Source organism: Bubalus bubalis, chromosome 16 (genome assembly GCF_019923935.1).
Source record: "Bubalus bubalis isolate 160015118507 breed Murrah chromosome 16, NDDB_SH_1, whole genome shotgun sequence".
Lineage (NCBI taxonomy): Eukaryota > Metazoa > Chordata > Mammalia > Artiodactyla > Bovidae > Bubalus > Bubalus bubalis.
The window spans coordinates 21,139,486-21,167,479 of NC_059172.1; the positions used below are offsets into that span (position 1 = coordinate 21,139,486).

The 27,994-nt window shown below is 36.1% G+C and overlaps 1 protein-coding gene across 2 annotated transcripts in view; it reads left to right on the plus strand.

Moving 5' to 3' along the window:
• CSTF3 (cleavage stimulation factor subunit 3) overlaps nt 1-27,443 on the plus strand; it is a 68,483-nt gene extending 41,040 nt beyond the window's left edge. Inside the window, exons 4-21 of one of the 2 annotated variants that reach the window (XM_006080395.4) lie at nt 9,134-9,166; nt 9,748-9,845; nt 10,755-10,821; nt 10,905-10,939; nt 11,023-11,149; nt 12,675-12,752; nt 14,223-14,385; nt 16,476-16,585; nt 16,974-17,090; nt 17,356-17,430; nt 18,771-18,914; nt 19,281-19,383; nt 21,351-21,420; nt 22,691-22,886; nt 24,947-25,100; nt 25,823-25,917; nt 26,060-26,120; nt 26,626-27,443. In XM_006080395.4, coding sequence (XP_006080457.1) covers nt 9,134-9,166; nt 9,748-9,845; nt 10,755-10,821; nt 10,905-10,939; nt 11,023-11,149; nt 12,675-12,752; nt 14,223-14,385; nt 16,476-16,585; nt 16,974-17,090; nt 17,356-17,430; nt 18,771-18,914; nt 19,281-19,383; nt 21,351-21,420; nt 22,691-22,886; nt 24,947-25,100; nt 25,823-25,917; nt 26,060-26,120; nt 26,626-26,828 — 1,929 coding nt within the window. In that variant the 3' untranslated portion in view covers nt 26,829-27,443. Of the gene's footprint in view, nt 1-9,133; nt 9,167-9,747; nt 9,846-10,754; nt 10,822-10,904; nt 10,940-11,022; nt 11,150-12,674; nt 12,753-14,222; nt 14,386-16,475; nt 16,586-16,973; nt 17,091-17,355; nt 17,431-18,770; nt 18,915-19,280; nt 19,384-21,350; nt 21,421-22,690; nt 22,887-24,946; nt 25,101-25,822; nt 25,957-26,059; nt 26,121-26,625 lie in introns of those variants that run through there. The other variant, XM_025266255.3, reaches the window with a different exon arrangement.
• Nucleotides 27,444-27,994: the final 551 nt, after the last annotated feature.

Here is a 27,994-nt window from a genome sequence, read left to right on the forward strand (position 1 = left end):
ATTTAAGCTTCCAGATTTTTCTCCACCACAAGCACTCTTTTTTTTTCTTTTAATATTTATTTATTTGGCTGTGTTGGATCTTACTTGCAGCACTGGGTCGTCAGTCTTCATTGTGGCATGCAGGATCTTTAGTTGTGGCCTGTAAGATCTAGTTCCCTGACGGGTTGAACCTGAGCCCCCTCCATTGGGAGCACTGAGTCTTAGTCACTGGACACTAGGGAAGTCCCCATAAGCACTCTTTGAATGAACATCCTCATACATATATCTAGATAAAGAGCAATGTAGTGTGTAAAGAGCTCAGTTGTGCAATATTGGGCAGCTTACTAAACCTTTCTCAGTTTTGTCATCTTTCATACAGTAAATAATAATAGTACTTTACTTGAGTGTTGTTCTAAGGATTGAATGAGTTAATACGTACAAACTTAGAGTAATGTTTACATACATTGAGTATTTAATAAATGAGTATTTTGTCATTGATTTCAGCTTCTAAGAAGTAGAATTGTTTTGGCTTTTAAATTTAAATTTGCAATAATTTCCCTGTTGTCAGGTTTACTGATCTTTTCTGTACCCAGAGTTCCTTTTGACCTGTGGCATATCCCACCATCTATATTACTGTTTTTCTCTCTCTGTTCCCCCTCTCCCAATCCCACTTACGGATGATAGCAATACCCTGTTCTCTCAGCAGGTGCCAGCTTGCCTTATTCCATGGCACCAAAAGCTTCCTACCTTTACCCGTCACTCCCACCTCCACCATGAGCCGTAGCTCGTGTACTTGTATCGTTGGGTGATAAAAGTATCGCCTGATCATGCAACTGATGAAAGAATCAGTAATTTAGTATCAAGTTGAAATTCTGCTTGGTGTTTCAGGCCCCCTATAATGGACCTCCACCACAGTTAGCCAACCTGTTTTCCTAGTATCTGTTCTTTCTTGTGTGAATGTTTTCACTGTTCCACAGAAAACTTGAGAAACGCATGTTATTTCATTAACTTTCAGAAATTTGTTTCTCATCAATGGCCAGGATTCTGTCTGCACAGTAAAACTTTCCTTGGTAACTGTCCTATTCCTCTGGGTTTATAAGACATGGTACCAATAGAAAATAATTTAAACTTAGTCCTGTTTTTACAATAATACTATGATTATAACTAGATTATAAACTTTTTGAGTTCAGGTCCATATCCCCATATCTACTTGGTAAATCCTAAACATGTTACAAATACTTTTTATTGTTTCAGAAAAGTAGAAGATTAATACCTAATTTGGTTAGTACAAAGAATCAAAATGGACATAAATTTAATCCAGAACTGAAGATAATAATATTTTTGCTTAGCACATTTTTAATGTCAATCATACTGAGACTGTAAGTAGTTTATACTTTACACTTGTATTTAACAAATGTTACTTAATGTGCACATTTTAAGAGCCTGGAGGAACTGCAAATTTATGGGACAACAAGGTTTTCGACAATCTGTTAAAAGTAAATCTATGTATATGTATATGTAGGCATACATTTATAGCTACATTTAATAGGAAGGTTATAGAAATAGTACAGTATATTGTAGGAAAAATTAGGAAGCACAGATAAGCAAAGCAAACATTTTAAACTATTTGTGACTCCCTTACTAAAACAACTCTATGAACTACAAAACTTAGTTTAGCCCACCACTGTTACCTCTAGAGCTAGAAAAGAGCCTGTCACATAGACATACAATTTCTTGTATAAAAATGGATTTGCTGGCAGGTACTCCTTTCCTGATGTCTTTAGCTTAAGGTTGGGACTGGGTGGTGGGAAGGAGAATGTTCTGCAGCTACTCTGGCAACTTTAAAATCTGTTGTTTAATCTTAGAGTGACATTCTTCAGTGTTTCCCAAATTCCTGAAATCTGCTTACATTTTGTAACCATCTAAGACATCATTTCCAGAGTACAAGGGATTGAAAACAGCAGAAGTGCGGTGAAAAAGAGTAAATTAATGAAAGACAGGGTTTATATTTAGGATTCCATTTCTTTCAGGTTTCAGGATTGGGGCTGAACTTTTTGGAAAATTAAGACACAGAATGAGGCAGCTTCTGCAACTCAAATTGGTTGTTTTAAATTCCACAAAAGTGCATGTGCTGTGCTTTAGAGTAGAAAAGATGTAGAGAACAAATTAAAAGAGTGTGGATTTACAATTAATTTGGCTATTCATCACATTTATTTAAGCAACTGCCATGTGATCTTACTTGAGATGGGGCCAGACTCCACCTCTTCTGTGTGGACCAGTAGAGTCTTAAAAAACAGTTATTTTATGAAAACCTCAACACAATGTATAGAGACTTACTTTTTTCTTTAGATTGTTTTGCTTACTTTCCTCTATAGAGTAGTCTTGCCAGTTAAGTTTACTAGTCAAATGTGTTTTTGAAACATTTATATAGTTACTTATTATTATAATTGAAAATTTAAAAAAATAACATTAAAAAGTTCTGATGTTACAGAATCTGGTGGGATTTTTTCCCCCAAGCTATATTGTAAGAAAAAAAAATTTTGAGGAAATAATTTTTTTGGCCTTGCCAGGAATCAAACCCAAGTCTTCAGCAGTAAGGGTGCAGAGTCCTAACCACTGGACTTCCAGGGAATTGCCAGTTGACAATTTATTAAATTTAGTTCTTTCCCTCCACCTTAACTTTTCATATTTTGATATTTCAAATGATTCACCAAAAAATAATATTGCAGTTGTATGACATTTTGATTATAAATAGTAGTGATATAAAAATATAAGTATTACATTATGCTCATTTTTTCTTGGAATAATTATTTTTAATTACAAAAATAAAATGGCCATGTTATTAGAAGCTTTGAAAGAAACAATCATTCCATCACATGAACAGATAAATTGTTCATTTTTGGGTATATTTCCAACCACTTAAAAAATTTTTTTTCATTAGAATAAATTAGGATTCCTGTTTGAAAAACAGAAACCTCTGATGAGCATTTGCAAGTTAGAGAACTGAAGACTAAACGAAATTTTTTGTTTATGGCTGCACCATGCAGCATGCAGAATCTTAGTTCCCTAACCAAGGTTGGAACCTGTGCACCCTGCACTGGACAACCAGGGAATTCCCTAAAGATAATTTTTTAAGAATCCCTATTTTTTAAACTTAGGCAGCATTACTTTTAATAGTATAGATAAGATGTGAGCATGTTCTAGGAAACTTGGCAAAATTGTGTGCATATCTATAAAGGGCTTTAAATGGAGGCTTTTATAATTATTGAAGTATAGCCGCTGTACAATGTTATATAAGTTACAGGTGTACAATATAGTGATTCACAATTTTTATTAATATACTCCATTCATAATTGTTATAAAGTATTGCCTATATTTCCCCATGTTGTACATATATCCTTGTAGCTTATTTTGTACCTAATAGTTCTTACCTCTGAACCCCCTGCTCCTATATTGCTCCTTCTCTGTTCCTTCTCCTTATTAGTAACCACTAATTTGTCCTCTATATTTGTGAGTCTGCTTCTTTTTTGTTATATTCACTGGCTTATTGTATTTTTTAGGTTCCACATGTAAGTAATATACAGCATTTATCTTTCTCTCTCTTAATACAGTTAGTATAATACCCTTCAGGTCCATCCATGTTGCTGTAAATAACAAAATTTCATTCTTTTTCATGACCGACTAGTATTCCATTATGTGTATTAATACCACATCTTCCTTATGCATTCTGTTGATGGATACTTAGTTTGCGTCCATATCTTAGAAATTGTGGATAATGCTACTGTGAACATTGGGATGTATGTATCTTTTTGAATTAATGATTTTAGTTGTTCAGGATATATACCCAGGAGTGGAATTCCTATTTTGGTTTTGGGAAACCTCCATACTGTTTTCCACAGTGTACCAATTTACATTGCCACAATCAGTTATGAAGGTTCCCTTTCCTCCACATCCTCGCCAGCCAACATGTGTTACTTGTGTTCTTTTTGGTGATAACCATTCTGACAGGTATGAGGTGAAAACTACATAGTTTTGATTTGCATTTCCCTGATGATGCTAAGCATCTTTTCATGTACCTGTTGGTCATTTGCATTTCCTCTATGGAAAAATATCTGTTCTGTTTTTCTGTCCTAAATGGAAGCATTTTCTATGGTTAATGACAGAAAGATCTGAGAATTTCTGATGTCAAAACAAAACTCAAAGCACTATCAAGAGTTTTTTAAAATTTAAACCTAACTTTATCAGGTAGGTTCCTATACAAAAGTACATAATTATGCTAAATATATTTTTAAATATTTAACTTAAAGATAAGATGTTTTCATATAAATCTAGTAAACAGTAATCTTTCGAAAAAGAAAAATAGTAGTAGAATGATCAAAGTGATGTTCACATGTTCTTGTACTAGTTTCACCAGTAATGGGATTTGAATATGATCGTCCACATAACCTTTGCTTTTTCTCAAATGAGGCCAATTGTAATAACAACATTGCTCTTTCTGGCAATTTGGTTTACATAGCTCTATTCAAAGAAGATGTAATGAAAAGTTTATATTCCTTTGTAATTTTGTTAATTGGTATGATTTATTATGAGTATCTGGAATGTCTAGATGCCTTCTTTTCAGTCCTTGGAAAACCATTCTTAGTAGGCATTATTTGTTTAAAAATGAAAACTCTGATGATGGGAGAGATTCAGTGATTGATAAAGGGTGATCAAATTCTTTTCATTTTACCACACTGCTACTCCAAAGTAGAGTGGTATTTTTAAAGATTGAATGATGTTTTAAAAGTGAGATACCTGCTAATGGTAATGCTACCAGTGTAGGCTCTATGTACAGGGTGGCTGTCAAAGAATATTTGATTGAATTAAATGAATGACAATCAGTAGCAATGTATTTCAAGGCCATAGAGTCTTCCTATATTAGAAGTGTCTTTTTGTACATGTGTATTTTGAACTTACACTAATTGAAGTAATAAATCATTGATTAATGAAATATACAAGATCAATTTATGTAAGAAAAAATTTAGGAATTTTTGTTTACATTTTTGTGAGTTTGAGTGAACTCTGGGAAATGGTGATGGACAGGGAGGCCTGGCGTGCTGCAATTCATGGGGTCACAAAGAGTCGGCCACAACTGAGCGAATGAACTGAACTGAACTGATAGGCAATTTTTACTCAAATACATAAATGAAATCATATACATGAAATACAGTCTCTTTTTCTTGTCTCTATTCCTCCCTCCACCCATAGAACTGTACCTACCATGATCATATTAGCTTTTTTTTACAAGAATGGATTATATTATACACATTTTAATCTTTTTTTCATCCAATAAAATCTTGTGGACATTCCCCCAAATTACTTGTTACAACCCTAATTTGTTTTATATGGACATACAAGGCTCCATGATGTGGATGCACCATGATTTATTAATATTAGACCACTTCCGTTTTGGGGGACATTTATTTTGTTAATGATTTTATTGTTGCAAAGTTTGCAGAAAATAACTGTATAAACCCATTTTCATCCTGGTGTTTTTATTTCTGTGGGGTAGGTCCCAGAAGTAAAATTGCTATGTTAAAAGTTGTGTAATTTTTATTTGAGTAGCTTTTCCCAGTGGTTTTCTATAAAGGGCATAACAATATTTCCTCCAGCAATGGATGAAGTCACTAATTCTCATTGCTTTGGTAGTGTTAATACCCTCTGAAGCTTTTACAGTTCTGACGAATATAAAGTGATATTTATTATTTTAACTTGTATTTCATATTTTGGAAATTTGTGTGTGATGCCATATTAATTTTAACCATTTACATTTTCTCTTCTGAGAATTGCCTATTCAGATTCTTTGCCAGTTTTCCCAATGAGTAGTTTTGGTTTTTCTGGCCAGTTGTAAGAACTGTATATAATCTGCCATCTACATCTGGAAGTCTGGTGACTTGAATTCATCTTACTTCATTCCCACTCTCAACTTATTTATTTGTACGGAGGCAAGCAGTTGCATAAAAGGAAACCTCAGTTTCTACAGAAGTCTTGAAAGACAGGGCTGGTGGAGCGCCTAAGACAAGGAATAAGAAACTGACTCAGAAATACTTGGCACCCTTCCACTATCTTTCTGCCCCAGAGAGATGTTGACATCAGCCTGGCCTCCAGGAAACCAAAAAGGATCTGAATTGGCAAGCTGAGTCCTCCTTACTCTTGTGTAAAGACTTCTCTGTTTTTTTGTCAAAAGACTACCGTCAGCCAACTTGCTGTCTACACCTGCTACACAGCTGTTGTGGTAGAGAGGGTCAGCTACTACACTGGGACTGCCAACTCTGAGCTCAGGGAATAGATGGAAAAAATAACTGCATGTCTAAGGATCCAGCAACAAGAAAGGAACACAAACTGTTGGGACAGGCCCCCAACAAAAAGAGCTTTTGGACGAGAGAGACAATAACTTGAAAAAAATAATAGGAACACAATGAGATTGAAAGTGCAGTATTTAAAAAACACAAAAAATCTTTGGAGCTAAAATTGCTAATTGTTGAACTAACTACAACAATACATCAAATGGAGGAAAATGATAACACGGAGACTTAAATTTGTGGCCTGGAGAATCTAGTGGAAGAAATATTTTTAAACCTAAAGCCAAAGGCAAAGAAAGGATAAAAATAACAGATTTTGAGGACAGAAGGAGAACTAATGTGTATAATAGTTCAAGAAGGGAAAAAAAAAAAGGAACAGATTGAAGAGAGGCAGTAATTTTAAAAAGACAGCCTTGAGCTGAAAAAGGCATGATTCTAGCTTCAAGGGGCCTGTTGAGTCCCAAGCAGAATTCATGGTAATAATAAATAATGGGACTTTCCTGGTAGTTCAGTGGCTAAGATCCTGTGTTCCCAGGGCAGCACTGAGTTCCATTTCTGGTCAGGGTACTAGGTCCCACATGCAAAACTTAGAGTTATTATGCCGCAACTAAACAGACCTGGCACATGCAAATAAATATTTTTAAAAATAATAAAAATGTCATGTCAATTACTAAGTTCCCAGTTCTTCTAGGCAGTGTTTTAAGGGCTTTACATTTATTAACGTGTTGAATCCTTACAGCAGCCCTACAAAATAGGTGCTATTATCCCCCCTAATTCAGATAAGGAAAAAAAGGTTTAACTATTACAGTCAGAAAGTGAACCCAAGAGATCTGACCCCAGAGCTTTGACTAACTGCCTCAAAGAGCAAAGACTGTTTAAGCAAATCCTGTTACAATTTATGATCTCTGAAGATGAAGGGTGAAATCTTACAAGTTCCAGAGAGCAAGAGCAAGAAATCAGCAAAAGAAAAAAAGCCTGTCACCAGAGTTCTGATCTGTAGTACCTTATGCTAGAAAGCAGTGGGAAAATTTATACATACTACTAATTGGAAAGGACCACAAGCCAATTTCACGAACCAAATTATTCATGTATCAGGCTGATACAAAGATTTGCTGATGTATCAGAATTGAACAACTAACCCCACCTACCATCTAATGAAAATATTCAAAGGGAAATCTAATAGTATTTAACCCTTGTCTTCACACATTTTACTCCTCCTACCTGGAATAAATCCTCCCTTTATCAGTCTAACAACTCATCCTTTTTTTTTAATTAAAGTATAATTGATTTACAGTTTTGTGTTAGTTTCAACTACATAGCAATGTGATTCAGTTGTGTGTGAGCGTATATTTCAGATTATTTTCCATATTAGATTATAAGATGTTGAGTATAGTTCCCTGTGCTATACAGTAAATCCCTGTTGCTTATCTGTTTTATGTATAGTGATTTGTTAATCCTATACTCCTAATTTATTCATCTTCTCTTCCCTTTCCCCTTTGGTAATCATAAGTTTATTTTCTATGCCTCTGAGTCTGTTTCTGTTTTGTGTATAGATTCATTTGTATTATTTTTTTAGATGCTACATATCAGTGACATATAATATTCATCTTTGTCTGACTTATTCGGTCTATCCATGTTGCTGCAAATGGCCATATTTCATTCTTTTTCATGCCTAAGTAATATTCCATTTGTGTTTTTGTGTGTGTGTGTGTGTGTCAAACACCACATCTTCTTAAGCCAATCATTTGTTGATAGGCACTTGGGTTGCTTTCATATCTTGGCTGTTGTTAATCGTGCTGCTGTGAACATTAGTGTGTATGCATCTTTTCAAATTAGAGTTTTCATTTTTTCCAAATATATGCCCAAGATTATGATTGCTAGATCATATGGTAGCTCTATTTTTAGTTTTTTAAGGGACCTCCATACTGTTCTGCATAGTGGCCACACCAATTTACATTCCCACCAACAGTGTAGGAGGTTTCCCTTTTCTCAATATGCTCTCCAGCATTTATTATTTGTAGACTTTTTGATGATAGCCATTCTGACCTGACACCTCATTCCTAACATCTTAACTTCTAGAAAATCTTTTGCAGTCCCCTAAGCCTGAGTTTTCCAGCGTTCTTGCCTGGAGAATCCTAGGGACAGGGGAGCCTGGTGGGCTGCTGTCTATGGGGTTGCATAGAGTCGGACACGACTGAAGCGACTTAGCAGCAGCAGCAGCAAGCCTGAGTTTTATTCGCCTCTTAAATGCTCCCATAGCACCCTGTAGTTCCCTCACCTTGGCACTTGTTTCCCCTGTAAAATTGTAAGCTCTCTGAGGACATAGACAGACTATGCATGATTTGTTCACTGTGGTATCCCCAGCATAGCAGATTGACAGAGTGATCAAAATTTATGTGGTCAAAATTAGCAAATCTTTTTTGCTACCGTACTCAGGTTGTTTTAGTAGTAGTTCTTCAGGGAAAGTAAAGTTTTGTCTTTAGTAGATCTATTCAAAGCTCTATTCAAATATGCCTTGTTTGTATTTATTTATTCATCTTGTGACTTTTACAAAATTCTTAGTTCACAAAATTTCAACATATTGAATGTATAACATTTTTTACATATAAAATTAATTTATATAAGGCATATTTACAATGCATGTTATCCATGTTGGATTCAGGCTTCTATTATTTGTTATTTTTGAAAGGCAGAATTAATAGGAAAGTATAGAAGTGAATTTACAAGCTTAATCAAAACACTCAGAGATAGTGTTTTAATACTCTAAAAAGAATAGTGTTAATTCTTTTTTTTTTTCTTCTGTTTCTCTGCAGATTAAAGCTAAAAATTATGACAAGGTAGAAAAGGTGAGTCCTCTTAAATACACTTTGAATTTTATGCTGAAGTTTAACTTAGGACTTAACATTTGTGAGGCAAATACAGTAAAATGTTAATAATTACTGAATCTAGCTAGTGATTATATGAGCTTCCCAGGTGGCTCAGTGGTAAAGAATCTGCCTGCCAGTGCAGGAGATGAAAGAGATGCAAGTTCAGTCCCTGTGTCAGGACGATCTCCTGGAGAAGGAAATGGCAACCCACTCCAGTAATCTTGATTGGGAAATCCCATGAACAGAGGAGCCTGGCAGGCTACAGTCCATGGAGCTGGACTTGACTTAGCGACATAACAACAAAGTGATTATATAGGAGTTCATTGTACTTATTCAGCCCATTCGTGTGATTGAAAATGTTCATAATAAAATTTTGGAAAGGAACGTAATTATGAGAATGATTTTGATTAAACAAAATAGATGGAGTTGTTATTTGTCATTTATTTGTAAGAAGCTAAATTCATGAAAGGAGCTGAATTTGTTTCTTTAATGTTTCATTTCAACTGTGTACATGGGAAATTTATTTAACTGTGGATTCTCATATTTTACTGTATTTACAGCTATTTCAGAGATGCCTTATGAAGGTTTTGCACATTGATTTATGGAAGTGTTATCTTTCATATGTCCGAGAAACCAAGGGTAAACTACCAAGTTACAAGTAAGTTAAATCAGGATCTTAAGGATGCAAGTCATGTCCTAATTTATTCATCTCCTCTTGCGACTCAACTCCAGAGGATGAAGAAATTTAAGGATTTGAAAAATCAGGATTCTCTGAGAAGTTAGTAAAACATGGGGAAAACCGCTTTAAAGAAAATCTCTGGCATTAGATTTATTCTGGAGAGTTGACTCATCCAAGCCCCTCTTCTATATTGAAACACTGTACTTTCGCAACTCCAGATCGCTTTGTTCAGAGGCTTGTTGTCAACTTAATAAAAGGTTTCTTATTGTCCTGGCAGCACTCTTGGCAGGTTACATTTGTGATGTGCTTTTTAACTATTCGAAGGCACCTTTGACAGTGGTATTGTGTAATTGACCTCCTCACTAGGACGCACCCTCACTTATCTTTGTTGAATATAAATAATGGACCTTCTCAAATTCTCTTTTTGTATGTAACAAATAGGCAAATTATTTCTAGAACGAGAATTCTTTGTTTTCTTTTCTTCCTTAGTCTTATATTGAACAAGTTCTTTCTCCCTAAATATTACTTCAGAGCTAATAGATCTTCAGCCATAACTTACCTTCTTAATCAATGAATCAGATATTTCCCCATTTGAATCTCTACATAAAAGAGTCAGTTTGAAGGTTATAAAATTATATAAAACATGGCCCCTATCTTTGATAAGCTTACAAGTAGTAGGGAAAAGAAACAAAGTATATAAATTAATGACATTAACAAGCTAAACACAAAAGAACACTGTATACTTGTAAAGATGTAATTCATTTTGTTTTTATAAAAGATTTAAATGTTCTGATCCTTTGAACGGAAGTTATGATTATGTTTTAGTTATAGATACATTTTAATAGCAGTTTTTCTGTTATTAAAAAACATCTTTCACATTTATTTCAGAGAAAAGATGGCTCAAGCATATGACTTTGCACTGGATAAAATTGGAATGGAAATTATGTCTTACCAGGTAGAGTTAAAATTTTCTAATACATACACTTGATAAATTTGAAACTACTAAGAAAAATACTAACATTTTCTTTTATTTCTTAGATTTGGGTGGATTACATCAACTTCTTAAAAGGCGTGTAAGTATTTACATAGTTTTATTTTCTGTGTGAACACTGATTTAGCTACAATATAATTGATGGCATTTCTCATCCAATACCAGAGAAGCTGTTGGATCTTATGCAGAAAATCAGAGAATAACAGCTGTTCGAAGAGTTTATCAACGAGGTTGTGTTAATCCAATGATCAACATTGAACAGCTGTGGAGAGACTATAACAAGTATGAAGAGGTAAATTAGGAGAGAGTAGTTTATTATTATGACAAAGTGATTTTAATTTCCATGCGTTGTGGGTTTGTAGCCTTTCTAACATTAGGTACCTGGGTATCAGTGCTGCGTACGTTTGTTTTCATGTTGATTGTAATGAAAGGACCATTCCTAATGTTTTGAGGGTCTCATATTACTGTTGAGTTATTTTTTAGAGAATACTGTAGGAGAATTACAATTCTTACAAAACCATTTTTATTCAGTGCTAAACTACATCCACACAGTCATACACATACATGTTGCCACTGGCTCTTACGAAAGAGTTCCTGTTTGGCGTTACTTTCCAGTCGTCGGGATGAGTTGCAATGCATCTCTGTCACCTAGTTACAGTGATGTGACTGTTGCCTTGCAATTGCGCGATGTGGGACTGTGGTCCAACATCTTTGTTTCATAGGAAGTGATTTATTAGTATTTTATTTATTAATTTTTGGCTGTGCTGTGTCTTTGTTCCTGCACAGGCTTTTCTCTAGTTGCAGCAAGCAGAGGCTACGCTCAGGCTTCTCATTGCAGTGACTTCTCTTGTGGCAGAGTGCAGGCTCAAGGGCGGGTGGGCTCAGAAGTTGCAGCTCCCCAGCTCTGGAGCACAGGGTTAATAGTTGTAACGCACGGGTTTAACTGCTTTGAGGAATGTGGGTTCTTCCCGGATCAGGAATCGAACCAGTATCTCCATTGTGAGGCAGATTCTTCACTATTGAGCCACCTAGGAAGCCCCCAAAGAACTTTTAAATTCAATGTGGCTTTTACCTATGAATACTTATGTTGGAATTAAAACTGAGAAAATTTCAAGATATTTATTAATTCATTTAAAGTTTATAGTTATAAACTCCTTATATTTTTAACATAAATAGTATTAAACTGTATTTCCCCAAATAAGAAAAAACTCTGAGAAATGTGGCATTATTTAATATTTTTGCAAATCTCTCTGGTATCTAACTTAGTAGAGGACAGATTTTCATATCTGCTTCTACATTCTATCTGGTATCATATTGAATGTCAATATAACTTCTGAAAAACTCCACTGTATATTTGTGAAAGGAGCAAATCATGTCTCAGTGATATATGAAAATTGTTTTGATCTTACGGACTCTCAGAAAGGGTCTTGGGGAACAGGAATCTTTGGACTACTCTTTGAGAACTACTAGGCATGAATGAAGTTATGCAGACCTAGTTAGAAAAAGGCTTTTAGAACTAAGCCATGGCTATTCACCCAGCTGAATCTGTACATCATTCTTTATTAGTAAAATTTTATGTGAAATAATTGACCCTTTCCAAATCATTCCCTATCTTTGAAGCTTACTGCCCTTCTCATAACATATAGGCAGGTCCTCCTTGTTTTCTTAAGCATATAAATTGATCAAACCTTTATTTTACTAACCAAAAAACCTCTCAAATAATTGAAAGTTACTTAGCAAACGAATAAACCGTATTATCCTAATATTAAAATATATTTAATTTTTAAATAATGTACATTTTCTTTTTTTTCTCTTAGGGTATCAATATTCATTTAGCTAAAAAAATGATTGAAGATCGGAGTAGAGATTACATGAATGCTAGGCGGGTAGCAAAGGTATGGAATTCCATCAGGCCACTTACTATAATGTTTGTTATGAGTATGTTATTTACACAGGGGCTTTTCCCATCTGGTATCACTCAATATGTTCAATCATTGGCAATCTTAACTAATAACAGTTAATTACATTGTTTGAACAGATGATGTATTTGATATTTAAAGTGAAATACCTCTTTACGGACTTGTGAAAGGATAAAATAGAATAAATCAAGTTTGGAAGAAATTATTTTTTAAAATAGAGAAACAGAGGTTATAGAGACAAAGTTCTACATAGAATTAATCAAGTAGTTGTTATCCATCCCTCCTATCTGCTCATACATATCTGAATACTGTTACTACTGTCTGGTCTAATGACATTGCTCTCAGGGACAGAGTTTTGTCTTGTGTACATTCCTTTCCACTCAGTGAAACTGTTAGAAGTTAGGGAAAATAGCCTAATACTATGAACTATTGAAGTTTTAAAGTTTCTCCAGAGATGGCAATAATGATGCCACCAGATCATTAGTCATGTTGATCAGTCAACCTCTCTGTCCTGAGAATGACTTTCTGTATCACCTACAGAGAGGGCCCAGGGCTGTTCTGTTCACCTTGTCCTGGGAACCTGTTCTTGGGTAATTAATCTTTTATCTTTCTCCCTGCTCTTAAATAGTTTTTAGGTTATATTAAACAAAGTAGTAACTAAGATCATGGCATCTGGTCCCATCACTTCATGGGAAATAGATGGGGAAACAGTGGAAACAGTGTCAGACTTTATTTTTTGGGGCTCCAAAATCACTGCAGATGGTGATTGCAGCCATGAAATTAAAAGATGTGTACTCCTTGGAAGGAAAGTTATGACCAACCTAGATAGCATATTGAAAAGCAGAGACAATACTTTGCCAACAAAGGTCCGTCTAGCCAAGGCTATGGTTTTTCCAGTGGTCATGTATGGATGTGAGAGTTGGACTGTGAAGAAAGCTGAGCGCCGAAGAACTGATGCTTTTGAACTGTGGTGTTGGAGAAGACTCTTGAGAGTCGCTTGGACTGCAAGGAGATCCAACCAGTCCATTCTAAAGGAGATCAGCCCTGGGTGTTCTTTGGAAGGAATGATGCTGAAGCTGAAACTCCAATACTTTGGCCGCCTCGTGCGAAGAGTTGACTCATTAGAAAAGTCAATGATGCTGGGAGGGATTGGGGGCAGGAGGAGCAGGGGACGACCAAGGATGAGATGGCTGGATGGCATCACCGACTCGATGCACATGAGGTTGGGTGAACTCCGGGAGTTGGTGATGGACAGGGAGGCCTGGCGTGCTGCGATTCATGGGGTCACAAAAAGTCGGCCACGACTGAGCAACTGAACTGAACTGAACAAGTAGTATTTGGGGAGGGGAAAGGCATTTTGAACAAAATATTCCAAACTGATCAACTCCATTCCATACATGAGTTGTTCTTCAGCTTACCACAGAATTCTAAATGCTTATTGTCTAGGAATATGAGACAGTAATGAAAGGTTTGGACCGCAATGCTCCCTCAGTGCCTCCTCAGAATACTCCTCAGGAAGCTCAGCAGGTGGATATGTGGAAGAAGTACATCCAGTGGGAAAAGAGCAACCCTCTACGTACAGAAGATCAGACCCTGATAACTAAAAGAGGTAAAGATTAGCTCTCCTGAGACTCCAATTATATGCATGTTAGGCCACTTGATATTATCCTATAGGTTACCAAGGCTGTTTTTTTTTTATCCCCAGGCTTTTTTCCTCTTATGTTTCTCGGACTCAATAATTTCTATAAATGTCTCCATGTTCACTGGCCTTTACTTTATCATATACAGTATGCTGGTGAGCCCATTTGGTGAATTCTTCATTTCAAATATTCTACTTTTCAGTTCCATAAATTTCCATTCTATGAATTTTTATATGTATTACAGTTTTCTTTTTTCCGTTGAGATTCCATGGCCATTACCATCTTTCTCTTTCTATCCTTGAGTATATTTAAAATAGTTATAAAACCCTTGTCTGCTAATTCAAACATCTGTGCCATTGAGGGTTTGATTTCTTTTCCTCTTGACTATAGGTCACATTTTTTGTTTTGTCAGAAGTCTGGACATTTAAAAAAAAATTTCTGGACATGTAAATGATACATAGTAAAGACTAGATTCTGTCGTCTTCCTCTGAAGAATGTTGGGTTTTATTTTAGCAGGGAGTTAAATTACTGGCAGATCTGGACTTTGTGGAGGCTTGGTTTTACAGTGTTAGGATGAGCCTGTGTTAGTGGCCTTTATCTCATGGTAAATCTCTTAGTCTTGGGATATAGTCTTTACTCTTAAGACAATGGAAAGTTCAAGGTGTTTACTCAGAATCCCTTAACCTGATGGGAGTCAGAATCTAAACATGGTCTCCATTACAGTGGGCAGCTGATGAGATATCACTCAGCTTTCAGCTCTTCTTTCTGCTCGGGCTCTTTGTATTTTTTCCTGTGGATGTCTATTATAGAATCAGTTAAAAATTTGAGGGCATTTATGTCTAGATTTTCAGCCTCCACCTTCTGTGGTTCTCTTTTGGGGGATTTTTCCCCCTTAATTTCCGGTTGCTTTTCTAACCCAGAACTCCATGTCACTTACCTCAAGCTGGTAAAACTTCAGCATTTGACTTGAGTTCTAGCTATCCCAGAACTATACACACAGGGCTGTGTATTTGAGGGGAATAGCATATTAAATACATGTCTACAATTTTTTAAAATTCCAGTTTTTTAGTGCTCAGGCCTCTCTGGTTTCTTTTTCTTTTGGTCATTCTCTGGTGCCTTCAAATTGTTGCTTTTTGTATTGTTGATGATTTTTTCCCCCACGAGAGTTAGTCTTACACAGACTGCTCTGCCACTGCTAGCCTAGACTTTGGAACTTAAAAAGACTCCTCAGTCTTGCCTTGTTCTCTTAACCTAGCAAGTACTGTTTCCTTTGCCTGCACCATTTTTGTATCTACTCCTGTCCTTCCTGCCTCTACTTACACTCTCATCTGACCAGATTCTATCCCTTCTACAGGTTTCGCTTAGATGTCAGGTCCTTAGTGAAGCCTTTCTTGAGTCTCTAAACTATGTTAAGTCCTGCTGCTGTAAGTTAAGATTACACTGTACTTTCCTCATCATGCTTATTTTCACAATTGTTTTCTTAATATCAATCTTCCCAAAATATTGCAGACTTCTTGAATATAGGAAGTCTTAGTCACTGGTATATTCACAGTGTCTTTCACATTCCATAGCATATAGTTCGGAGAAGGCAATGGCACCCCACTCCAGTACTCTTGCCTGGAAAATCCCATGGATGGAGGAGCCTGGTGGGCTGCAGTCCATGGGGTCGCTGAGGGTCGGACACGACTGAGAGACTTCACTTTCACTTTTCACTTTCATGCATTGGAGATGGAAATGGCAACCCACTCCAGTGTTCTTGCCTGGAGAATCGCAGGGACAGGGGAGCCTGGTGGGCTGCCGTCTATGGGGTTGCACAGAGTCGGACACGACTGAAGTGACTTAGCAGCAGCAGCATATAGTTGGTACTCAATAAATATTAATTTAATAAATGATTAATGAATGGGTTTGGGTGGATGATAATAATCACTAAAGTTTATTTCTAATTATCATTCATTATTGAGGGCCCTGTCTTAGCCTAAAAATTTAGTTGTGATACTTATATGGATAGTTTTATAAATAATGTTTATTCTAATTAAATGTTGCAAATGTCTTCTCTTAGTTATGTTTGCTTATGAACAGTGCCTGCTGGTGCTGGGCCATCACCCTGATATTTGGTATGAAGCTGCCCAATACCTTGAGCAATCAAGTAAACTGTTAGCAGAGAAGGGGGTGAGTGTTCATTTTTCCCCCCTTTTTGGTCTTTTCGTGGTTTCGATATAGCAATAATTTACTAAAAGTATAACACTGAATTTTGGTAATAATGTGTAAGAATTGAAAACTTTAATCTTATGTCACTATGAATCTTAGTGACCCTGTGATTAGACTACCTTAGAATTAAAACATAGTGGCTCTTTTTTAATGTATTAAAGTGATGAATCACTTAGAGTACTTACATAATTCTTTTTTATGTTGAAATAATGGAAGAAGTCTTTGGAATTTTTTAAGAATCCAGAAATGCATGTATGTCCATAGGTATATACATATGATGAGTCTGTGTTTTATTCTCTTTCAGCTACATTAAAATTACTGTAAGTGAGCTTTCTTTTTTCTCTCCTAGGATATGAATAATGCCAAATTATTTAGTGATGAAGCTGCTAATATATATGAAAGAGCCATAAGCACTTTATTAAAGAAGAATATGCTTCTTTATTTTGCATATGCAGATTATGAAGAGGTAAGTTAAAATATTTAGAACTTTCTTATAATTGGATTTTTTTTACTGCAGCACTGAATTTTTTTTCCTAGCTGCTTCTCTGCCAGGCATGTTTCTTTTTGAAGACAGAGATAATGCAAAATGAACCGTTATTAGTCCTTAGCTTATTATATATTTATGCTCAAAGCAGGTGCCTTTGTGGGATGCAGCCTCTGGATTCCTCAGAGCTCAAATCCTGCTTGTTTATGAGTAGGTATTTATATCCACTTCTTCTCTACCATCTTAGAGTCGCATGAAGTATGAGAAAGTTCACAGTATATATAACAGGCTTCTGGCAATTGAGGATATTGATCCCACCTTGGTAAGTAACTTTATAAATCTCTTTCCCACCTTTGCAGTCTGCTTTTATAAAAAAGTTTTTTAATCTATATAAAGTAAAATTTGCTGTTTTGTTGAATTGTTAGTTCTGTGAATCTTGACTAATAACATAGTCATGGGACAACCATCACAATTAAAATATAAAACACTTAAATCACCCCACAGAATTTCCCTCACCTGACAACCGTTCCCTGTCTCCCAGTCCCTGACAATTACTGAGGTACTCTCTGCTCTATTTTTTTTTTAAAGTACAGAAGTATGAAACAGCTACAGTGGGGCTTTTTCTAACACCTTCCTCGTGAGCATAGTTTGAATGCTATGTAATTGTTGCTTAATAAATATTTCTTTTTAAGTAAATAGAGGCAAGAGAAACCAACATTCTGGGAAGCAGTTAGACAGGAACTCACTCTACTCTGTAATAGTGGTTTTCAAAGCCACTATTTTTGCAAAAGTGTAGTGGAACTCTTTCAATTAGAGGAGAAGTGGACAGGCCAACGCACGGGGCTCTAGACCCTCTGCCTCACGTCAACTACAGATCCATTCCTTTTTTGTTTGTTTACCTTGGGATTCCACTGCTTGCATTTAGTCATCTTTTTAAAATGCGTTTAGCAGCCTGCATCGGTGCTATACACTGTGCTAGATTCCAGCAGTATAATGACAAATAAGTTAAATTTCATCCCTCAAGTAACTCATAGTTCATTCCTCTGGGCAACGAGGTTTGGCATCATCAAAACTGGGCCAATCAGGAGCCCACTCAACAGTCACCCTGTGTATAGTCCAGAGACCTTTGTTCATCAAATAAATATTGCATATTCATTATGTGTTAGGTACTCTGTTAGTGCAAAGTATAAAATGATTCAGTTATCAATGAAGTTACATTGTATGTTCTTTAGAAAATAGAGTAGTGGGTTTTTAAAGCAATAAATCAAGAAATTCTAGTATTTTCTAGTATTTTCACTTTTATTCCTTCTTAGGATTTAATTAGCATGTTTGGAATTACATGATTGTAATGATTATAAAACCTTGTGACTTTACTAAAGATCACAGAATTTTACATTTAAAGGGTGAATTTTGTGCTATGTGAATTATATCTCAATTTAAAAAAATTAATTTGCATGCATCTTTAATACCAGAAAAAATTGCTTATGGATTTAAATACTGCAATATCTATAATCTTATTGATACTTTTCAATTTCTCAAGTATTCAAATTGCTTTCTTATACAGCAAAACATGTTAGTATAGAAGTATGGTGAGTCTGTATTAGATCCCACAGGCATCACATTCTACCTAATCTATAGGAAACAAATACTTTTTTTGCATAGGTATATATCCAATATATGAAATTCGCAAGAAGAGCTGAAGGGATCAAATCTGGAAGAATGATATTTAAAAAAGCAAGAGAAGATACCAGAACCCGCCACCATGTCTATGTTACTGCAGCACTCATGGAATATTACTGTAGTAAGGTAAGTCCTGAAATAAAATATAAAGGTAGAATAATTTCCTTTATCTGAGATAAACTAATTAAAAGAAAGGCAGTCCTAGTTTCTGTTATTAAACTTTAATTCTTCTGTATCATAAAGGAGACCTAAGTGTATCTGTGTAAAATTACATGGAGCATTGTTCATATCCCCTCTGCCTGCTAATTTATACCTTATTAAACTCCATATTTCTGAATCTAAATCCCCTGAATGGTATTTAGTGCTGCAGTTTTTACATGATTTTAATATTCATTTTAATCTTAATGTACTTAGTCATATTTAAATGTAGTTTTAATATTCTTTGAGTATCTTATCTGATGGAAATCAGTACTTTGCTTTCTTTACTTCTAGGACAAATCTGTTGCCTTTAAGATTTTTGAGCTGGGGCTAAAGAAATATGGAGACATTCCAGAATATGTCCTGGCCTATATTGACTATCTTTCTCACCTCAATGGTAAGTAGAGTCTAGATCTGTAATGGTTAATATTAAACCATCAATGTCATTCTTTGATATTATGTTCCTGGAATTTTTCCCTCTGCAGAATGGTCTTTAATTCTGCAGCACATTCCCAACAGTAGTAGGAATAAAGCCACAAATCTCAAGCCATGAAAACTTAAAAATGCCCAAGTAGTAGAGTAAAATGCCCTGAGGCTACTGGGGAAGAGATTTCAAAAAGAAACATTATGTTTATGAGCATCTTTATCTTTATTTTTCTATTTTGCTGTAATAATAATAATGGCAATCCTTTATTGGGTTTCTACCTTAGACCAGGCACAAGACTAGAGAATTCGTATATGTATGTATATATCTCATTTAGTCAACTTAACCACACCACAATCCAGGATATGTAATTTCTTGACTAAAAATGATCTGGTATAAAAACTGATTTAAGAAAGAAATATAAAAAATTATGTGTCATGTAAATAATTACATGTTAAACTTAGATATCACAGGTGTATATTAATGATTTTAATATTTTAGAAAAATATAACATTCTGTCTACCTACATAGTTCAGTTCAGTTCAGTCGCTCAGTCGTGTCCAACTCTTTGTGACCCCGTGAATCACAGCACGCCAGGCCTCCCTGTCCATCACCATCTCCCGGAGTTCACTCAAACTCATGTCTATCGAGTTGGTGATGCAATCCAGCTATCTCATCCTCTGTCGTCCCCTTCTCCTCCTGCCCCCAATCCCTCCCAGCATCAGAGTCTTTTCCAATGAGTCAACTCTTCGCATGAGGTGGCCAAAGTATTGGAGTTCAGGTTTAGCATCAGTCCTTCCAAAGAACACCCAAGGCCGATCTCCTTTAGAATGGACTGGTTGGATCTCCTTGCAGTCCAAGCGACTCTCAAGAGTCTTCTCCAACACCACAGTTCAAAAGCATCAATTCTTCGGCGCTCAGCTTTCTTCACAGTCCAACTCTCACATCCATACATGACCACTGGAAACACCATAGCCTTGACTAGATGGACCTTTGTTGGCAAAGTAGTGTCTCTGCTTTTCAATATGCTGTCTAGGTTGGTCATAACTTTCCTTCCAAGGAGTAAGCATCTTTTAATTTCATGGCTGCAATCACCATCTGCAGTGATTTTGGAGCCCAAAAAAATAAAGTCTGACACTGTTTCCACTGTTTCCCCATCTATTCTCCATGAAGTGATGGGACCAGATGCGTAGTAGAAAAGAATAAAACTTAAAACATGACTTTGTATTTCAACTTAGTGATTCTACTCTCTGGAAGAGGACTTAATTCCAGAAAGTAAGTTGGTGGAGCATTTAATTAAAAAGAATTTCTTGTATGAAATGAATGTTCCTCACCAGTTTTATATTATTTTGCTTCATTTTTTAGAATAGTTACTAGCATGTATAATATTTTTTACTGTAAAACTGAGGATGGAATCTGATGTCAGCTTTGTTGTTGTTTAGTCACCTCGTCGTGTCTGACTCTTTTGTGAGTCCATGGACTGTAGCCCTCCAGGCTCCTCTGTTCATGGAATTCTCCAGCCAAGAATACTGGAGTGGGTTGCCATTTCCTTCTCCAGGAAATCTTCCCAACCCAGGGATTGAACCCACATCTCCTGCATTGCAGGTGGATTCTTTATTGCTGAGCCACCAGGGAAGCCCAATGTCAGCATTATTATCTTCTAAAATCATCCATGTTCATCTACCACCCCACCCACCTATTCAGTACCTTTTGTTTAGTATGGTCTGGCTTCTAGTTACAGGTCCATTACTCAGTTAACAATGAGCTGAATCAATTTACTTCATCTTTTTGAACCTCAAGCTTCCTCACATATAAATTCTGGTTGTGATAATACTTAGACCCCTCTGTGTAAGATTTTTGTGAGGATACAATGAGATAATGCTTTGTTAAATTATAGAGCTAAATTTTTTTAATATTTAAAATTTTCTTTAATATCCTAGAGGACAATAATACTCGAGTTTTGTTTGAACGAGTTTTAACATCTGGAAGTCTTCCTCCTGAGAAATCTGGGTAAGCCATTGTGAAAACTTACTGGTCAGGTTCTAATGGCAGCTTTAATACTTGAACTGTAGTCTATGGGATGAATGTTTGCTTGTTGTGAGTCTTAAGTTTCAGTAGAAATTTCCCTGCTCTTTAGAAGTTTCATTTACAAATGGCTGCCTGCAATATTTTCATACCTGTTTAAGATTTGTTAAAAAAATTTTTTTTGCATACTGACTAGGATTATTTTGAGAGATGCCTTAACAATTTGTTATTAAATATTTTAATATATCTTTCTCTATATCCCTATAAATTGATATGAACAAATTAGGGCAGAGTTCTGAAATTTTTGTATCTCTTTTTCAAGAGCAAAGACTCTTACAAAATGAAAGTTTGTTTGACAGGTTACATCCCTGATTTATGGTTTTGACTCTGTCAGTTATACCAGAGGAACAGGATGGTATAGTGGTACAGTGAAAGTAGGAAGGCTTTGGAGTCTTGGGTTCAAATTCCAACTCAGTCAGCTATACCTTGGGCAGGTTTCCTAACTTTCCCAGTTCTTACTTTCTTGTTGAGTAGCAATAATGTCTACCAGTATAGAAGTTTTGCGATAGTCCCCTACCTAGCATAAAAATAGGAAGTCACTGTATTACTTTAGTACAGAGGTGCTTAGTAACATTTTAAGTAGAGTCTCAGAGAATTAATTTTGGCTGTTAGAACAGTGGTGAGGCACTAATTTGTCCCCAGTGATCCCTATTACTGGGAAAAAATAGAGAGCAATCATGTTAGATTTTGAAATGTATTTTTATTCATACATTGCACAAAGAATGTAGTCTACATTTTAATTCATGCCACTACAAAATGGTGAAGTCATATCATTCAGGAGTAATTGGAAATCTAGGTTCCTTTTCAACTCTTCCCACCTAGAGTCGGTTTACTGTCTCTAGGATAAATGTCTCATTGACCACAAATGATAGGAAGTAGGCTAAATAAGGAAAAACAAAAAACCCTTAAATATGAAAGTATTTAGGGTGAAAGGTTATGATGACTATAGTTCACTTTCAGATACTTAAGTGAAAACATAGGGAAGCAAATGTAGCAAAATATTAATGATGACTGAATCTAGGTAATGGAATATAGGTATTCATTATACTACTCTATGTTTTGAAGCTTGGAAATCTTTATAATAAAAAAAAATAGATTCTTATAATTTAAATATGGGGGAGGAAGGGAACTGGAAAATTTTTGTAAGTCCCAAACCCAGGATGGTGAAGTATTGATTATATTTATTTTCTTACAGAGAAATCTGGGCCCGATTTCTAGCTTTTGAAAGTAATATTGGTGATCTAGCTAGTATACTCAAAGTGGAGAAAAGACGGTTTACAGCATTCAAAGAAGAGTATGAAGGCAAAGAAACAGCTTTACTGGTAGACAGATACAAGTTCATGGATCTATATCCTTGCTCTGCAAGTGAACTAAAAGCACTTGGGTATAAGGTATGTACTTGGGCTTATGATGTGTGTGATGTCTGTACTTTCCCAACGTTTTAGAAGAGTTCATGGACAAACTTTAAAGTAAATTCTGAAATTGAAATTAGTCTAGTTTTATTATAGATTTGCACAATACAAAAAGTTCAGGGATTTTCCTTGGGTTTGTGAAATATTATCAACAGTACTGAACAAAATGAGAATTAAAATGAGATTTAACAAACTTTCATTCTTTCCCTGAAATTGTCAATGCCTATTTCTTACATTTTGTGGGCAGGTGGACAATCTGAATGTCACTTGTTAGTTTTTCTCTAACAGTTCTTAAAATTGAGGAGTGTGTTTTGATAGGAGATCTTAAACCAAATGTAATTTCTGCTATATATGTTGTAGATATAATGAAGAAACTTTATAGCTTGGTAAATCCATAAATTTCTTTGAAGTGTTTGTATCTTTAAACAGGGCTCCTTCAGTGGACGCCTTTAGGAAATTATTTAATCGGCCAAAAATTTCGTTCCAGTTCTGGAACAAAACTGGAACAAACTTTTTCCTCAACCCAACAGCTTATCTAGGAATGGAACTCCTCTATTTGGACTACTGCATCATTAAGAAAACAGATCTGGAACCTGAACTCATTCAGGCCAAAAGGAAAGATTAATAGCCTAGAAATAGCCCTTGGTGAGAAACCATTGCTCTATCATTGCTTGATTTTTCTGTGTCAGGTGAACAAAGACCAGATGAAAATCCAAGAGGAAGCTATATCCATAAGAGTACTGGATTGATTGGTCTCCTTAAGCCAGCCAGCATTAGGGTGTTCCTCACCATCATTCTTCATTTCCTCACTGCCCTCTTTTAGCCAGAGTCTCACTGGTCTTGTGTCTGAACCAGATTAAAATAAACTTCAGACCTTTTCATTAATGGAAGCTCCAGTTGTGTGCCAGCCCCATATTCCTATTCTGAACTAGGGTTACTGCTCAGGGATGAGGGGATTCTGCTCCTGGTTTAACAAATTCTTAATGAAAAGCCAAAGGCATTTTTAAGACTGTTATGTGGAATCTTTAGACTGTTTCAACTTTGCCAAGTTGAAAATGGAAATTAAGGAAGTTAATGAAAATATCTTCGTGAATTTTCCATCTTGTATTTCTGTTTATATTCTCTGTATTTGGGAAGGATCAGTATGCTTTCGTGTGTGGCACATAAGTGCGAGTGGGAAAGAGAGGGAAAAAAGCAATTCTCAGTGGGTGTCCTCATTTAGATTTGCCACCAACTGCATATGAGCAAGTTTTGAGAACATGAAATTCTCTTATATCCCTTGATGCTGGCAAAAGAGGCTCTCTCTGAGTTGCTCTCAGCCCTGGCAGGCATTGCTGGGACACTGAAAAGAAGACAGAATGGGTGTGAGGTCAGAGAGGCCTGTGCTCTCAACTCCTCTGTCTGCTTCTTAGCCATATAACATTGGAGATAGCAGAACCTCTTTGAGCGTTAGTCCCTTCTGTAAAATGGAGGTGATCCTATCTACCTCCTCAGAGAGTGAATGAACGGCAAAAATTGACAAACAGTGGTTACTCAACAAACATTTCTTCTCCCCTGTAACAGTATGTTGGGAATAATTTTTCATTTCATTAGCAAAATCTTATGAACTAACGTAGGTGATAAGCTTTGTTAGGTTTCATGAAAGAGCACCTTACTTAATCAGCTTCTTCACTTAGAGAACCTGATGGATGATGTTCGGTTTTAGTGGAAAGGAAATATCAGAAAATATCTAAAACTGCAGATTTTCTTCCAAATTACCCCACCTCTACCTGGTATTTATTACCTACCAGGTATATACATCTACCCGGTATGTATTACCTACAAAAGGATCCTACAAATGTCCCCCCTGGTGACACTGAGTCTAATGACTCTTAACACTTGTCAGTCTTCACTGTCATGGAAGTTCTCACTTTTCTTTCTCCATTCTCACTATGGTTTTAACCCAGCTATTTAGTGTATCCTCAGGAGTGTAGAATTGCACAGTTCTACTCTGTAAGTCCCTTTTTCAGGTTTAGGATTCTTCTGTTCTGCATTTTCAGGATGTCTCCCGTGCTAAGCTAGCAGCTATAATTCCAGACCCAGTTGTAGCTCCTTCTATAGTGCCTGTTCTGAAAGATGAAGTGGATAGAAAACCAGAATACCCTAAACCAGACACTCAGCAGATGATTCCATTTCAGCCACGACATTTAGCACGTAAGCCATGACTTTAGATCCAGTACTGAGACCTCAGTTTGTTTGTTGGTTTAAATCCAGAGGTGTGTGGGGGTTGGAGGGGGCAAACTAATGTGACCTTTCCATTGTAGGTTAATAATTAGACTCAGGGTCAATAATGACAAGTGATTTGGCTATAATCTTTGGATCAAGATGAATTTAAAATGTCTTAAACAAAAAACCTCACTGATCCAGATTGTAGTAACACATTCGGCAGTGATACTTAAGAGAGTTTTCTGAAATGCCGCTACATACAGGTTACCTGCACAGCTGGAAACTTACTTTGGTGATATTTGGTATTGTTTATAGTTACTAATATGTAGTAGTCTCTGAATTCTATTTGAACAAGGCCCTTACAATGAAATATGTTATTGTATAACTGACTTTAAATGGGCTTGCTGAAAAAATGACTTGTGAGGCTTAGACATGATCTTTGACAAAAACTGACTAACTCAGGTTCTGGATCATCTTACGCAAAGTCACTTGTTTACTTTTCTGCCCCCCAGTGGCCATGAGGTTGAGACTGCTTTCACTGTCTCACCCACTTGAGTTTGGTCAAACATATAAAACACTAAAAACATTTTAAGATGTTTTTAAGCAACATAGACTCTTTGTACATAGTAATTAATGTACAAATTACTTGTGTTAGTTATTACACGTATAGAAATTCTTCCGTCCCATTCCTCTATTCCTTTCTCTTATAGCTCCGGGCTTGCACCCTGTCCCTGGTGGAGTGTTCCCAGTGCCACCTGCAGCAGTTGTTTTAATGAAACTTCTCCCTCCTCCTATTTGTTTCCAGGTTTGTTCACCATTTTCATGACAGATACTTGCTCTATGGGTAAATATAGTAATTATGTATTTTTTTATCTTGGGAAATACAAAGTGGGGCTATTTTAACTTGTCAGATTATTGGGGATTAAGTTTTCTTTGTGTCAAAATAGGGTCCTTTTGTACAAGTGGATGAACTAATGGAAATTTTCCGAAGATGCAAGATACCAAATAGTAAGTGATTGAGGCTCCATTTTTAGAGTGGAATTCACAGTATTGTCTCCAAGACAGGAGAGATCGCCACGGAAGCTTCCAAAACCAGCTAGCCGCCTTGCGGCAGTACAGTGACACCTCGCAGGGGTCCAAAACCTCTTTGGTGCAGAGAGGCCAGTTCATGTTCTAATTCTGCTAAGAAAAATATCATAAAAAGCTTATCTTTTCTCTTCATGTGAACATGCACTATCAGATTTTGCTTATGAAAACTGTATTAATTTTAACCATAGTTTTTTGTCTTTATTTAGTATCAGTAGTACTATCTCAGAATTTGCTAATAGGACACTACAAAATGATAAAGTATCCAAAGTAGTACATATGTTTTCCTTCACAGCGTACTTTTTTTTTGAAATTGGGCTATAGGTACTTAACAATGTTGTGTTAGTTTCTGCTGTGTAACAAAGTGAATGACACAGTGGCATACTTGTAAACACCCTCCAATAGTCCTTTTGTTTTGCTTCAATAGCAGTTGAAGAAGCTGTGAGGATCATTACTGGAGGAGCCCCAGAGCTAGCGGTAGAAGGCAACGGCCCAGTGGAAAGTAATGCAGTGCTCACGAAGGCTGTCAAAAGGCCCAATGAGGATTCAGATGAAGACGAGGAAAAGGGAGCTGTGGTTCCCCCTGTTCATGACATTTACAGGGCGAGGCAGCAGAAGCGAATCCGGTGAAGCAGGTGTAGCGCCCGCCTCAGAAGAAAACTCTTATCCTTTTGCCTCTAAGTCGTATGTTTAAAAGAGACAATGCTTTGTTACAAGGTTCTTGGAAACAAAGTTGTATTGTCATTGGTGCCTCTATCATATGGTTCTTGAGAACAACAACCAACCTACATGAATTTTAGGATTTGGAATAGACCTATGCTCTAAGCAGAACTAGGTTTTCAAAAGTGTGAGAACAGTACTAAGTGGCAGAACCACATTTTGTTCCTGCTTCAAGGGTGTCTTGTATGTACCACTTGAAGACTTGTGGGTTTTCAACAGTTTTATTTTAAAAACTGGATGGCTTATGATTGTAAAGCATTTTATCACATTTTCTGAAAACAGCTGTTTTGGTTTGCTTATGTAGAGTCCTGCCTTATTGTTCATTTTATTTATGGCAGAATGTACGGAATCGGTTTTGTAGTTTAACAAACATTTTAAAACAATCCTTTAAAAAATAAAAGGATCTCAAAAAAAGTCATGTCTCCTGCTGCTGCTTTCGTTCACATCTGAAATAGCAGCTTATGTTATTCAGCCAATACAGTTTACAAATAAACGTCAACAATACAAGTCATCTTGTATTTACCACATATACAACTATTGTCCTTTCCTGGTCTTTTTTGCTACTATTTGAAAACATGAGGGATCCATTTTTAAGAGATAAATTAAACATTTTAGAAATCCTCAAATATGAATGCATTTTCCCCAAATTAAATCTGAGGGAGACTGAGCTATTTTATCTTTCGTCTCTCTTAAAAGTGACATAAGTGTGGTATTCCTTTAATCACTCACTGTCTTGCTCTCACATGTATTTCAGTGTTCATTAAAGAAAAACTACTGGCTGGCTGCACTAGCCCTCGGCAACGGTCCACACTCAGAGTGTGGAGTGTGTTTCGCGCTGAAGAAATCCACTTCTTACCTATCAAAGAAAACTGTGGCCAAGTAACCAAAAACTGATTACAGTGAGCAAAAATTTATCCTTAAAAAAAATAAGTCAGAAGAATTGTTTTGCTCTTTATTAGGAGCATTACCTCCTCTAGGCTCGTTTTTAGAAAACTAGACCAAAAACAAGTTGAGCCCTGAGGATTGTGATTGATTCAGAATAAAGGCTAAAAATAAGGACCAAAAAAAAAAAAAAA